Source organism: Ovis aries, chromosome 19 (genome assembly GCF_016772045.2).
Source record: "Ovis aries strain OAR_USU_Benz2616 breed Rambouillet chromosome 19, ARS-UI_Ramb_v3.0, whole genome shotgun sequence".
Classification (NCBI taxonomy): Eukaryota; Metazoa; Chordata; class Mammalia; order Artiodactyla; family Bovidae; genus Ovis; species Ovis aries.
Genome location: NC_056072.1, coordinates 16637668 through 16652883, shown reverse-complemented (window position 1 = coordinate 16652883; position 15216 = coordinate 16637668). Strand labels below are relative to the sequence as shown.

The window sequence follows — 15216 nt, the reverse complement described above, 5'->3', positions numbered from 1 at the left end:
AGAGGGAAACAGCTTTCGGGGGCGCATGAATTTGAAGCCAACCCCAGACTCTGAACCAAGTCTCTTGACTTTTCCATCCAACCTCTTGATGGCTCACCCACTTCACTGAATGGTAATAGCTTTCTCTCTCCCTACCTCATTTCAGGGAAACCAGTTCTTGAAGTCAAGTCTTCCATTCCAGACTTCTCGGACACTGTGAAGCCAGAAAAGCCTTTGGCAGCTTCTGTAAGAAACACTGAGGATAAGCAAGAAACGGGGCAGCCTGTGAGGCCACCCATCTTTCCAGGCTCAGGTAGTTTTAATAAACTTAATTTTTTAATTTAAAGGAGATTTATTTAAGGAACTGTTTTATCTATGAGGATATTTAGCTCAGAGTATAATAGCAAAAAAATGGAAACAACGAATGTGGGTGGCAAAATTAATCACAGATGGTGGTAACAGTAAAATCCTGCTAACAGTGATATAGGGAGGAATATACACGCGCTTCCCTGGGGGCTCAGATGGTAAAGAACCTGCTTGCAACGTGGGGGACCTGGGTTCAATCCTTGACGTAGGAAGATCCCCTGGAGGAGGGCATGGCAACCCACTCCAGTATTCTTGCCTAGAGAATCCCCATGGACAGAGCAGCCTTGTGGGCCACGGTCCGTGGGGTTGCAAAGAATTGGACACGACTGAGCAACTAAGCACAACAGAGCACGTGTATATACACATGGAAATATGCTCGTGATACGTTGAGGTTAAAAATGTCAGATGACAGGAGGATATATGCCATCTATTGCCTTTGTTTTTGTTTGGCCTCACTGAACAGCATGTGAGATCTTAGCTCCCCAGCCAGGGGTGGAACCCTGAATTGGCAGAGCAGAGTCTTAACCATTGGACCAGCTGGGAAGTCCCCCATTTTTTTGTAAAAAGGAAAACGAAACTCAGTAACAGAGGGCTTTGTATGTGTTACACACTGTTCTAAATTTACCCTTCAAAGATGTTGACCTATTTAACCTTCAACTGACTGTGGGAGTTTGGTATTATTTTTCTCCCCATTTCACAGATGAGGAAACTGAAGCACAGAGAGGTTATCATCATGTGTGGTAAGAAGTCATACACCTTGGAGTTGCCACCATGTAAATGCTTATTAAACGTTAGCTGATCTTAGGAACATTCCAAGCACCCCAACTAGGTTGAGTCTGGAAAGTTAATTCTAGGCCAAGTAGTCTGAATTATTTTCTATAGCCTATCAGGTTCATATGCAATGAGCCCATGTATTTTACCTTTGGTTCCCCAAGACCCAGCACAGGCTCCGGGCAAGGAGCCTAGTGACCTCTTCATCTGCCCTCCCCAGGCCCCTGGCCCTTGCAGCCATGGTGGGGGTTGGCAAGAGGTGCTGCCTGCCCCATAGCCTTCCTCCCCTCTGCCTGGCACAGATCTGCTGCTCTTTGTTCTGTGGAGTTTGAGTACGGAGCATGAAAGCGACTTGCTCAATGTCATGTGGGTAGGAAGTAGCATCTGAACCATGTGATTTGAATGCTCATGTCCCCAGCCACTGCACACACCACTGCCCCAAAGCCTGTCAGCCCGCTCCAGTTGTCTCTACCTCCTTGTCCCTGGGCAGGTGACTTCCCCAGGGGACCCGTTCTTCATGCCATCCTTCCCACGTCTCCTCCGGAGTCCCACCTACCTTCTATTCTTCTGCAGTCTCCTGAGTAGAGAGTCGGAGACCCTAAATCCATGAAACCTCCGAAATTCGTTGATGTGGCCCCCGAAGCCAGGGTCAGTGTCAGCTGAGAGGAGCGGGTATGGGCTTTTGCATCCGGCAGACCTTTATTTGAATCCCAGCTCTGTCCTCACCAGCAGGAGACTGACTACCTTAGCCTCTCTGTACCTCATTTTCTTCATCTAAGAAATGGGCGTAATAGTAGAAACCACATCATCCTGTGTGGGGAGTAATCATACACCTTGGGGTTACCGCCAGGTAGATGTTCATTAAGCATTAGCTGATCTTAGGAATGTTCCAGACACCCCAGCTAGGTTGAGTCTGAAAAGTTAATTCTAGTCCAGGTAGTCTGAATTATTTCCTACAGCTAAATAATTTTTTTTTGTTAAGGGCAGAACTCTGATCAGTGATTAAAGATAAAGGGGATATGGTCCTAAAGCTCATATGACAGTGGTTGGTAGCCAAAGGGAAGGAAAATAATAAAATAGGGAGATTCTAGGTGAGTGCGGGTGAGGCTAGAGAAGATTACTGATATAGCAGCTTCTTTAGAGGTTCCTAAGCTCGGCTGCTGTGAAAACAAGCACCGTACGTCTCTGCCAGCCTTCGCACCCTTCGCTTTCTTGAATGACACTTGGGAGGACACGTTCTCAGACAAGTGAGGACGATAACTATCTTAGAGACAGGAAGTCTATTGTCTGTCTTTGCCCAAGCTGAAAATATGGGTGTGATCATTAATTTCCTCAAATAACCCAAAGCCAGTCTTCTCTTGGGAAAACCCCAAGGTTTTATTGGGCCCCAAAGTTCCAGCTATTTCTCTCATAGGAGTGGAGAATGTGGAGGCAGAGGTAGCTGGGGAGGAGGACTGACAGGTGGGAACGGTGCCTGCTGGCAGTCACTGGATCAGCTTGACACCCTAGGGCGGAGGGCTCTTGGTAGCTAGGGAGGGAGACATAACCTGTCAAAACTCCATGGCTGACCAAGCAGTGGGAGTGGGTTCAGCCCATGTGAGTTGCTCCAGAGTTCACATCTTAACCTCTGTATCTCCTGATCCCCTGGCAGTAGGTGTGGAGGAAGTAGGGAGCGACATGGAGAAGGAAAATACACAAGCAGATGAGCCATGGGCAAGTTCTCAGCACCTCCTTAAACAGATGCTCAAAGCTAGATTTCAGAAAAAAAGGCCACTGAGTGACTGAAATAATTGTCACAAAGCCTTACCTATAGGAGAGGCATCGGCTGTTCATCAGAATTGATTTGCTCTTATTCCGTATGTAGTTTTACCAGCCTTGGTACCCCATATATACCAGAGGCTGACCTTTGTGCTTTATGCCATCTTTTAATCTGGAAAAGAACTCTACAAAGAATGGACAATTACTGTTTTCTTTTGTTGTTGTTTCTTCATTTTTACATTTGAGAAAGCTAAAATGAGGCACAACTCACCCAAGTTCAAATCTTTAGTAACGACAGAGCCAGGGCTGGAGCTCAGTTCTGTCTGCTACCAAGAAAGAGATAGGGAAGCTGTAGAGGCTGACGCACTGCCTGCCACAGGGCAGGATCCAGAAAACTCCAAAATGAAATACAGCACCCTGCCTGCAGTGACGCAACTCAGCAGGACAAGATTTTGGTGCATTCTGCTTGAGAAAGCAAATATTCTAGAAAGATTTCTGTGGGAAATGGCACACGAAAGATAAACTCTAGTGTTTTGGAAATGACATTTGTGTAGACCAGTGTCTTCCATGAGTGTTTCCAAAGAAAGCAAAGGCTTGTTCTTACCTGATTTCTCAGCCTTGCAGTACTGGCCCACGTTCCACTCCCTTTTCCCCCACTCTCCAAACCAGAGAGACAAACAGACTGAACCACCCTTAGTAGCTCTCCTGTGTCACAAGAGCAGACCTCAGCGATCCCCCTACTCTGAGAGGCCTGGTGCAGCCCCCAGAGCAAACCCCAGGTATCAGACCAGAGAATCATGGCTGTGTGAGGCCAGTGTGGACCTTGGTGTTGCTGGGCAGTGGGAGAGGGTGAGGGACCATGTGTGCAGCCTAGTGCGGCCACCCTGCGGTGGGGAGAGCGGTTGTGCAGAAATGCAGGAAAGAAGCAGTGGGGGAGTCGAGTTGGCCTGGAGCAGCTGTCCCCAGAGCGCAGAGCCTCTGCCCGCCAGTGTCCGTGGAACACAGGTGTTAGAGCATGTATTACATGCACAGAAGACTAGGGATTCAATGCTTGATACTTAAGATGTGAATTGAGCAGAGTGAAAGAAAACATCATGGAGCAGCTCCGACGCACGACCCACACCTAGGAGTGGACGACTATGACCGCTGTGACTCAGGCCAAGGGCACTGAGCCGAGCCCAAGGGATGGCAGGGCAACCGTGGAGGCCTCTGAAGATGAAGCTGCTGTGGGTGGAGCAGCCACCCAGGGAGCCTCCCCTCTGCACCCAGGCACCAGGGTGGGGCTGGGGTGGGGGTGGGAGCAGCTGTGGCCATCAGCCTGGGGCAGAGGCACAGAGGGATCTGAGGGAGCAGCTGGTCTTTGGTCAGTTACACTGCCAGCAGCTGTTCTGCAATGTGTTGCTGGTTTTACTTAATTTGTTTTACCTTTTTATTTTTTTAAATTGATTTACATTGATTTACAATGTTGTGTTGGTTTCAGGTATACCGCAGAGTTATTTAGTTATACAAATATATATTTCCATTCTTTTTTTTTCAGGTTATTTTCCCTTATAGGTTATTACAGAATATTGAGGATAGTTCCCTGTGCTATATAGTAGGTCCTTGTTGGTTATCCGTTCTGTATATAGTAGTGTGTATCTGTTAAACCAAGCTCCTAATTTATCTCTCCCTCAACCTTTTCCCTTTTCCCTTTCATTTTTTTTTTTAATGGCTGAGTAAAAATACCCCATCTTCTTTATTCATTTATTCTGGTTTTATTTTTTCCTTTTTATTGGCCAAAGTTTAATATCTATATCTGAGCTATAGCTCTTATTCCGAAGCTCAGTTTAAGTTGCAGTGCCCTGAGGGACAAAGAGGGTATGTGTGACTGTGTGTACACCTGTGTATTTTGGGGAGGGGTGTTTGTTGTTACTACTCCTGTTCTGGGGGTCTCTGGTGCAGTGTGGGTGTACCAACATGGTACCTTCTAAAGTGTAGTCCTTTCAAATATAGCCAGTGCTGGAAAATATGGGGGGGAAAGGGAAAACAGAAAACAAACAAAAACTCTAGAAGCAGCAGAAAACTCAGGGAGAGAGGCTTAGGGTGGCCCCTCTTCTCAGAGAATGAAAGAGCCTCAGACTTTGTATCAGATGAGTTTTGTTTTATTAGCTGCCTGGGTAAATAGTTTTGAAAAGCTGGTTATAGTTTCACCATGGTGCTGTTTTCAGTCTTCCGAGTTAATTTTTATGGCCAAAGTTGCACATTAATCACTCCTTTCCTGATGATGCAAGCCAGACATACTTGAAGCAGGTGGATTTGGTCTGCAATCCTGGGGCCAAAGTCAGGTTCCCTTGGAAGGACTGGCCTCCTGTTACACAGAGGCCAGCCCTGCGGTAAGACCACTTGGGTATTTCCAGAAGATGACATCTGAAGCTCTGGCTTCTGGCCAAGGTCCACTTTAATGTGTCTCTTGTGAATCTTCTCCATTCACGAAGGCAGTGAAAGCACAAACTCTGGAGCCACTGACTGGGTGTCTTTGGAAAGGTGGGGTCACCTCTGTGTGCCTTAGTTTCACCACCTGTAAAGAGTAGATGATGAGTCTGTCCCCTGGAACTGTTGTGAGGGTGAAATGAATTAGGTCAGGGAAGCGCTGGGAACAGAGCCAGGCATACTCTCAGTGTGTGCTAACTGAGCGTGCCTGGAATGCTTACCGCAGCCTGGGCTTTCCCGCGGCCTCCTCATGGGCTGGTTCCTTGGCCTTGGTGCCCTTCCTCCCTCACAGCTACTTGTTGCAAATGTTTCCCCCGCTTGGAGGTCCAGGTCAAGTGTTCCTTCCTCTGTGAAACCTTCCTTGATTTCACAGCTCACTGAGGCAGACCTCTCTTGCCTCTCCCCAGGGAGGCTGGTTATTGCCATTCCTGCCACATGGAGGTTTCTAGAAGTCAGGCTCTGTAGCTGATTCACTTGTGTCCTTCTCAGCTGCTTTTGGGGGAGGTGGGTTAGGGCTGGGAGTCGGAAGGCACAGGGAGCTGCCTGTGAAGGCTGACTTTGTCCCTTCCATCAGTGTGGCCCTGGGCAGCCCTCCAGTGCCTCCTTTCCTCCTTCTGTCACGGGGGGACTTTGTATAGGACCAACCCACAGGGCCGTCAGAAGTCTTCCACAGGGTAACATTCGAGCAGCCTGTAGGCTAGTGCCCGGCTGTCAGGAAATGGCTGACGTCATGATCGACAGTAAGTGTCACTGGCGTGAATGAGACACTGGCTGGGTCTGGGAACCAGTCAGGGACCCCTCCCGCCTTCCTCCAGCAGCCGAGGCCTGATCCACTATCCCTCCTTTCCAGGACCTGCTGCAGCCAGAGTCAGCCTCCCAGCCCCTCCTGAACACGCCTGTTCTTCCTTAAAAACCGACCAGCCTGCCTCAGCTGATTCAAAGGTAAACCCCCCACCCTGAGTGTAACCCCCGGCTTTAACTATCTTTCAAAAATGCAATGTGTTTATTCCCTGAGACCAGTTTGGGGGTTAGGGGTCCGAGTGAAGAGGAGAATCCCATCGAATTACTCTGAGCTTCTAAGACTCTTAAGTGCTGACCCTCAATAAAACAGGAGAGAGGGTCGGGGAGAAGGCGCGCTTTAGTTTTTAATGAGCTTTTCCATTATTTGTGTTTAAATGAGAGCTGATAATTGGCATCCTCCTCACCCCCTGAAATATCTTGGTGGCAGTAGTCATTTGCTTAGAACATGCCTTCCCTCCAACCTTTTTTCAACACAAAATATATCTGATTTATCCTCAATTTTTAATGATTTGGATCCAGGGTCACAAATGACTTCTGTGAATCTTAAGCACTTTTTGCCTTTCTAAGCTCTTTCTTTCATTTAAAAATGTTTTTAAAAATCATATTTTATGACTGCAGTGGTATAAAGATGAACATAATCCAAGTTGGATTAAAAATTTCAACATTTTCTTTGAGGTAAAATGTACATTTTTATTCTTTACACTTTGAAAGAAATTATGTTAAGACGTTTTTGTGGGCTCCTAAAAGTGTCCTGGTGCCTGGCAGGGAAGCCAGTGCTACACAGATCTGGTCAGTGGAGCTCTTCCATAAATGGGACTGTCACCTAAGCAAGGTGATTTATATTTTAATAATTAATCATTTTCAAAGACAACTGAATAATTGGGGGAATAATCATGAAGTAATGTTAAGAGAAAACACCAGAAATCAAAACAATATGTGTGACATGATCTCAGTTTTTATTTATTTATCCTTTATTTTTCTTCTTTTTTTGGTTGAACTGCAGCTTCTGGGATCTTTAGTTCCCAGATCAGATATCAAACCCATGAACCCTGAAGTTGAAGTGCACAGTCCTAGCTGCTGGACTTCTAAGGAGTTCCCACAATCCCAATTTAAAAAAGAAATCCCCATATATCTAATTGGCAAGAATTACACCAACTTTAATAACAGTTAAGAGGATAATGGGATCATGCATAATTAGCCCCCAACTCTAATTCTTTAAAACTGTTTATAAGAGCCTGCTGTGCTGTGCTGTGCTGTGTGCGCACGCTCAGTCGTGTCTGACTCTTTTATGACCCTGTGGACTGTAGTCCGCCAGGCTCCTCTGCATGGGATTCTCCAGGCAAGAATCCTGGAGTGGGTTGCCACTTCCTCCTCCAGGGGATCTACCCGACCCAGGGATTGAACCACATCTCCTGCATAGGCTAGTGGGTTCCTTACCACTGTGCCACCTGGGAGTTCCTTATAAAGCATATATAACTTAAAAAAATGGAAATTTATGTTTATGCCCAGCCACTGACCTGGAGTGGAATCTGACTTCAGTTGTTTGACCCTTTGTAAACTGAAAATAAAAAATAAAGGAAACATTGACCGTGGGCTGGGAATACTCACATTGTAGTTAATCTATAGGTAGAAAGGTAATTTTACCTTTCAGGGTGCTATGATTATCTTCGTTTTTGCTGATGAGGCAGTGCAGGCTCAGAAAGGTTAAGTAACTTGTCCAAGGTCACAGAGCAGGTTAGAAGTGGAGCTGGGATCTGTCCTTTTCGTATTCCTCCTCACTGGATGAGATGATCCCATTCACCCCTCAGCTCTGCTGTTCTGAGATTCCGTGAGGTAGTAGGGAAAATAGTACTTTCCATATTAATCTCTGTCTCTTCTCTCTGAATTTCCAGGATTTCAGTGCTTCCATTCCTAAGCAAGAGACACTTTCAAGCCTGGCTGGAAATGACCTTTTCTGGAGTGAGGTAGATGTGATCCAGGCAACTGATAACTTCAACCCAAGCCACAAAATCAGTGAGGGGACCTTTGCCGATGTCTACAGAGGGCAAAAGCATGGCACACCGTTTATCTTCAAGAAGCTCAGAGAGGTAGGCACTTCTTGGTTTCCAGTAAGAGGTGGAGGCTGCATGGTGAGGCTGGATTTTCATGTTTCAATGTCTTTTCCCACAGATGGCCTGTTCAGGTCCAGGATCAGTTGAAAAATTCTTCCAGGCAGAGGTACAAATTTGTCGTAGGTAAGCCTCCTCTTTGGAAAATACTTTGTTTGATGGTTATAGTGCTTCCTATGTGGCAACATGTTTTAAGCATTTTCTTTATGTAATCCTTATAAGAACCCTGTAACATGGCTACTATTATCACATTATTTTACACATGGACAAATTGTGGCACAGAAATGTTAAGCGTTTGTCCAAGATCACACAGCTAGTATGTGGCAGAGCTGGAATTTGGTTGGTTGATCTGACTCCTTACATGCTTTTTCTCTGTAGCCACTATATGCATGGATTAGAATTATAAAAGAACCTCGGCTCACTTGGCTCAACTCCATCCTTCCAGGGGGGAAAGAATCTGTTTCTGTCCCATTTTTTTGAGATGGACAGAAATGTACTGATTCCAACTCTAAAAGCAAATGATGACCCACAGGCTTAGCCTGGCCTAGCTCTGTTTTTTTTTTTTTTTTCCTAGCTCGGTTTTAATGGCCTGAGAGCTAGGAACAGTTTTTATGTTCTTAAACGGTTAAACAAATAAAAAGAAGATAATTTCATGACACATGAAAAGTACGTGAAATTCAAATAGCAGCATCTATAATGAAGTTTATTGGAACTCAGCTGTGCTCATTTATTTCCGTGTCATCTGTGACTGCTCTTTCGTGATCGTGCACAGTGGAGGAATTGTACCAGAAGCCAGATGGCCTACAATGGTTAAAATATTTACTGTCTAGTTTTTTACAGAGGAATTTTGTTTACCTCTGATCTTGAGCAATAAGGGCCATCAAAAGTCATCCTCAAACCGGCGTTTTACAGATGATGAAACTGAGGCTGGAGAAGTAAAGTGAACCTCTCATCACAGAGCTTAGTGGGGGCAGGGGGACTGGGAAAGAGAGGGGGAGGACAGTTTGCAGACCTGGACACTTGGCCTGTCCCTGCTGTCATTGCCTGATGGATTTAACACATGCATACTAGGCCTCTGCAGTGTGCTGGACACCAGCTGTCATTCGAGCTGGCAAGACACTCTGAGTTTCTCTGCCAAATATGCAGTCTCGGGAAAGCAGTGGGGGATGACTGTGGTATATTTTAAGAAATAAAGAAAGTTTTAAAGAGGAAAATAGAAATCACCTATTTTCCATAGCATCTGTAAATTACTACTACAATATTCAGATTTTTATATATTTTCTTTAGTCCTTTTTCTCTTCATATATATATATATGACTACACACACACATATACATATATACACATCCTTATCTACACACATACACATGCACACACACACACACTCTTAATGGAAACTGGAAATCTGATTCCCTTTCCATCTTGGTATAGTGCCTTCCTGGAGTAAGCAGCCATTGCTTCATTCATTCATTTGGCAAGTGTGAGTCATCAAGGCCTTTCTTGGTTCTCGGGAGTGCAGACATGCAGCAAACACAGCGTCCGCCTTGGGGAGTTCACGGTGCCGAGGGGAGAGTGAATGTAAATAACTGGTGAGGGTGGAAAGTGTGCAGTAGGATGGCCTAGCCGGAAGCGGAGAGGGGCTGAGGGGCAGGCAGGCGGCCCTTGAAACAGTGTTCAGGAGAGTCCATCAGCATCTGCCTCAAGGTGGAGGAGGGGAGAATGAAGGGGATTTTTCAAAGGTATTTAGGCAATGAAAGGTGACTAATTAGATGGGAGAGGTAAGGAGGTTTCTAGGAAATTGGATGGTTGGTTGGTTGGTCATGCCCTTGGTTGAGCAAATAACTGAGGCTGGAGAATCAGGTTTGGAACTTGTTGAGTCTAGGTTGTTCACCTGGAACACTGGGATGCAATTTGACATTCAGGTCTGGACTGTGGGTTGGACCTGGAGAGATGTAGGGGTGCTTCTCATAGAGAGGGTGCATTTTGTAGAGGTGAGAGTTCCCTGATGGAGCAGCTTATAAAATGAGCTGATGAGCCCATCCAGGGAGACTCAGGTTTCAGAGAAAGGCAGAGGAACAGGGTCTTAGCAGAAAAGGCCAAGGAAGAGCTGTCAGAGAGGCAGGAGAGTCAGGCGGGAACAGTGACTTTCAATCTGCCAGAAGAGGATTTTGTGAAGAATCACAAGTGGTTGGGGTATCATGTACTTTGAGTTCTTTGATTTCAAGCATCTTGAAGGCATGCAGTTGTCATCTCTTTACCCTCAGGAGTCAGAGCATTTGGTACCTGGGAGCTTCCTGGTGGCCTCAGAGGGTGGAGAGGGCCGAAGAGGTGGAGGAGGTAGGAAATGGGGGAGTCTTTGATTATTCTTTCTGTCTGACTCCTCATGCCTGCACTGATGCCTAATTTCAGATGCTGCCACCCCAACGTCTTACCTCTGCTGGGCTGCTGCACTGGAGAACAGTTTTACAGCTTGATCTACCCATACATGGCAAATGGTTCTTTACAGGACAGACTCCAGAGTCAGGTAAGGGGCTGGGTCATGGTCAAAGAACAGGACCAGGCAGCACTCGCAGAGTCAAGGATTAAGCACTTAAAGGAATCCAGAGGAGAAGGGGGCCCCGGAGCGGCCCTTCACGGAGAGGAGTTGGGCCAAGATAGATAAGATCTGGCTAAACATCTTCAGGAAAAACCTATTTAGAAAGTTTTTTGACAAAGAGGCATTTAAGTCAAGAGTGAAACAAAGGTAGCCCGTAGCACTATGTTATCCAGTATTGTTCTGAAGGTGCAAGGACAAGAGAAAGGATGAACAGATACAGAGCACGGAAAGTGGAGGTAAATTTTTCTTAAAAATGATATTCTCATAAATTCCTATTTGTTTGTGAATGTATGGAATATTTATGGAGAGATACAGAGAACTGGTGCCTTGACTGCCTCTGGGGAGAACTATGTAGACGGGGCTCAGGTTGGGAGACAAACTTTTACTACATACTCATTTGACCTTTTGCATATCATATCATATGAGTGTTATATCTATTAATGTTGTAAGTTTTAAGACAAACAAGCCTCCTTCCCATAAAGTCCTCAAAGAGAGTGACAAAAGTTATTCCACAACAGAATTATTGGTTCCTTTGGGAGGGATCAGATAAAGTAGTTATTCATGGTATAATAATGATTGTTAGCTTTGCTGAGCTCTCACTGTGGGCAGGACACCGTGATAATGGCTTTGTACATCTCCTTCAGGCCTTGCCACAACCCCAGAGGTTCCCCCATTTTCAGAAAGAGGAGTCTCTGCCGCAGAGAAGCAAAGGAACTTAGCACCCAGCTGATGTGTTATCAGGGCAAGAGTTTAAACGAGGTTCATGTGGCTCCAGATTCCAGAGTTTTTGAGAAGAAATCTATTGGCAAGGCCAGTTCTTAGAGGATGTAGAATCTAAGAGGTCACCTGAAAAATGAGAAGGGATTTTTCTTGGACATTCAGTCTCAGAACAACGGTGGAAGTACAGAGGGCTTTAGACCACCCATAATCTCTATCAGCTCTTGTGAAATCTCTCCAAATACTTGTAAAATCAGCTCATGTGCCTGATGAGCCAACGCAAGGTCCCTAGCTCCTCTCCCAAGCAGCCCCTCTTAGAGAACTCCAGAACTTCTGCATGAAAGTCAGGATAAAAATAGCTGCTATTTATTGAGCACCCACTGTGTGGCAGGTACTATGCTGGGGGCGTACTATTCACTCCTTTGAATCCTTACTACAACCTTAAAGCATAGGGATTAACGTTTCTATTTTATATCAGAAAAAACTGAGGCTCAGAGACGTTGAGTGTCTTTTCCAAAGTCACACAGCTAGTGTGTGTCTGGGCTGAGATTTATACCTAGATCTGTCTGATGTCAAAACCAGCTCCCTGCCAGTAAACCATGCTGGCTGAGCCCTGTTGTAGAGGACCTGAGGGCTGGCGGAGAGACAGGAGCCCAGGACTCTGCCACTTTAAAGTCCATTGAGACTTTAAAAAGGCACAGGTGTCACTATTCTCTCCTCCTTTTCTTTCTCTTAGGGCGGCTCAGACCCTCTCCCCTGGCCCCAGCGCATCAGCATCTGCTCAGGACTGCTTCATGCCGTGGAGCACCTGCACAGCTTGGAGATCATCCACGGCAATGTCAAGAGGTGAGAGAGGAGGGCTGAGCCCCGCCCCAGGCTGGGCTGGCAGGGGTGAGGCCACGCACACCACTGGTCCCGTTCCTCCCCCTTTGTCTCTCTTTTCTTTGACTTTCTCTCCCCTCCTTGCCTCTCATGGATCTCTTTTTCTTTGCTATTCCCTGAAACATCAGTGTTTCTAGGGGGTACTCTGTCTCTGGGTGCTGTTAGCACGACTGCCTGTCTCCGCGTTTGTCTTTCCCTAACAGAGGTATTTCCCCAACAAGTTTGTTGGTATTTCCCCACAAGCCTTCCATTCCCCTGCCGTGTTTCACTTCCCCTCCAGCAGCCGATCTGGACTGGGTCCTCGAGCTGTAGCTGTGACTGCCGGGCTCCCTGGGCTTCTGAGACCTGCCCTTGTTCGTGCATCTGTTGCCACAGATACTGTGACACAGGTTAGGTGTGCACCCCAGCATCTCAGTACCGTGCTCCCAAGATTAGAAACATGGAGAGGGATTCCAGAGGATACCAGAAGGCCTGGCAACAGTGACCTCGAAACCATAGAATTTGCACTTCCCCAGAGTTCTCTCCTCTTTTGGCCAGTGGAAGCCCTTTCCTCTTTTCTCTCCCCTGATTTTTATTGAATTCTGCCAACAATTGTAATAGCAAGAAAGGAAGTGAAGGTCCAAGAGGTCATCCTGACCCTATTACCCTGACTCACCACGTGGCCTCCATTTCTCTGCTGTTTTTATTTTTCCTCCAGCCCCTGCACACACAGATATCTCAGCCCTCAGATAGCACTATTACCTGATTACCCAGTCATAGTCTCTTTTCCCCCATGAGTTAAATATTTTCTCATGTTGCATGTCATCAATTTTTTGGTACTTCTTTGTCTTCCATTGAAGGTATTTGCCCATAAATTACATAACTACTCCTAATAGCCAATATTGGAATTGGTGTCTACTTTTTTGGGGTGACAAAATGAAAGGCTTTATTGAAAAGGGGTGTTTAAGTGAACAGCAGCCGGGTCAGGGAACCCAGGAGAATTGATCTCTGTATCTACTTTTTAAAAACCACTTAGGGTTAGTTTGAATATTTCTTTTGAAGGTTTTATTTTTTTCTTTGATGTGGGTCATTTTTAAAGTCTCTATTGAATTTGTTACAATATTACTTCTGTTTTATATTTTGATGTTTTTGGCCATGAAGCATGTGGGGTCTTAGCTCCCTACCCAGGGGTTGAATCTACACACCCTGCATTGGAAGGCAAATCTTTTTTCTTTTTTTAACATTTTGTTTTGTATCGGGGTACAGCCGATTAACAATGTTGTGATAGTTTCAGGTGAACAGCGAAGGGACTCAGCCGTACATATACATATCCATTCTCCCCCCAAAGCTCCTCACATTGGAAGGTGAAGTCAATCACTGCACCGTGAGATAAGTCCCCAGACTGAATATTTTTATACATGTAGGTTAGTTTTTAAAAATTAAATTTTTTTCCTTTGGAGTACTTTCTGAGAGTATTCATTCCTGTAGGTTAGATGCTTAAGTCTAAGAATGTTTTTACTGTTCTTCTTATTCCCCATGATCTGAGCAGGTTCAGTCCCAAAGAATGCTGACGTTTAGACTTGAGTCAGCAAGGCCATAGCTGGGGGTTGGAACAGCTTCAGAAGAGATGGAGCCAGTATAGCCTCTGGGCTCAGGGCTGACATCTGTGGCGATAAGGATGGCTGCACCTCTCTGGCCACCGAATGCCATTTCTGGGGCAGCAGGACTGATCTTAGCTTCATCCCCATTTGCTGGTGAAGGTGGGCTCCCAATCCCCACTCCCCCATCAGGACTGGCTCATAAACTTGTTGAGGGTCTTCAGTGACCCTTGCTGGCTGGCACTGCTCACTACTATGTTGCTTTCCAAAAGGGTCTCCATGGCAACCTCTTCTTGTCCACCTCCAAACAACAAGGTTCTCTCTGCCTTCTTTCCCACAGCTCCAATGTTTTGCTAGACCAAAACTTCACCCCCAAGCTGGCTCATTCGATGGCTCACCCATGTCCTGTCAATAGAACATCAAAATACACCATGATGAAGACCCACCTTTTCCAGGCCTCCACTGCATATCTTCCGGAAGATTTCATCAGAGTGGGGCAGCTGACAAAGCGAGTGGACATATTCAGCTGTGGAATAGTAAGAGCTTCCTTCTGTGCTCAAATCAAGGCCTGCACACATCTGTCTTTCCCATGGCTCCTCTGTAAGCACAAACTTTGTTCCACAAAGTACAGCAGGAGTTGGCAAACTATGGCCTACAGGACAGAACTGGCCTATAGCCTATTTTCTATGGCCTGTAATTAAGAATAGTTTTTATGTTTATAAAAGACTGAATAATAATAGCAACAGCAATAATAAAAGAACGTGTAACAGAAATTGTTTGTGGCTCACAAAACCTAAAATATTTACTATCTAGCCTAGAAAGTAAATATCTCTAGAAATATTTACTTTCTAGAGAAAGTTTGCCAACCCTTGAAGTAAAGCTCCCCCTCCCCATGAGTGTCCAGATTCTAATAGGCTACAGATAGCTCCTGACTTCCCTGATGTGCATTCAGCCTGCCATCTAATTATCCATCCACCTGGCTATTTCGTCTTGTTTGTTCATCTGTCTGTTTAGTCCATCTGTCCATCCATCAGTCCAGTTATTATCCAGCCATTCATGCAACAGCCACCCATCCATTCAGAATCCATCCAGCCATCCAACCCGTGTCCTAATCACCACTGCTGTCCATCATTACTGTGTGCCAGGCCCTTGGGCTATAAATGTAACTAAAACACAGTCCCTCTCCCAAGAG

At 45.8% G+C, this 15216-nt stretch overlaps 1 protein-coding gene across 2 annotated transcripts in view; it reads left to right on the top strand.

The window, feature by feature from the left end:
* The window catches only part of IRAK2 (interleukin 1 receptor associated kinase 2), a 53739-nt gene that overhangs the window by 26592 nt on the left and 11931 nt on the right, over window positions 1-15216 (top strand). For both annotated transcript variants that reach the window (XM_004018270.5, XM_060402147.1), the window contains exons 3-9: window positions 146-292; window positions 6194-6285; window positions 8037-8231; window positions 8314-8378; window positions 10662-10776; window positions 12302-12411; window positions 14365-14560. In XM_004018270.5, the coding sequence (XP_004018319.2) occupies window positions 146-292; window positions 6194-6285; window positions 8037-8231; window positions 8314-8378; window positions 10662-10776; window positions 12302-12411; window positions 14365-14560 (920 nt within the window). The remainder of the gene's footprint in view (window positions 1-145; window positions 293-6193; window positions 6286-8036; window positions 8232-8313; window positions 8379-10661; window positions 10777-12301; window positions 12412-14364; window positions 14561-15216) is intronic.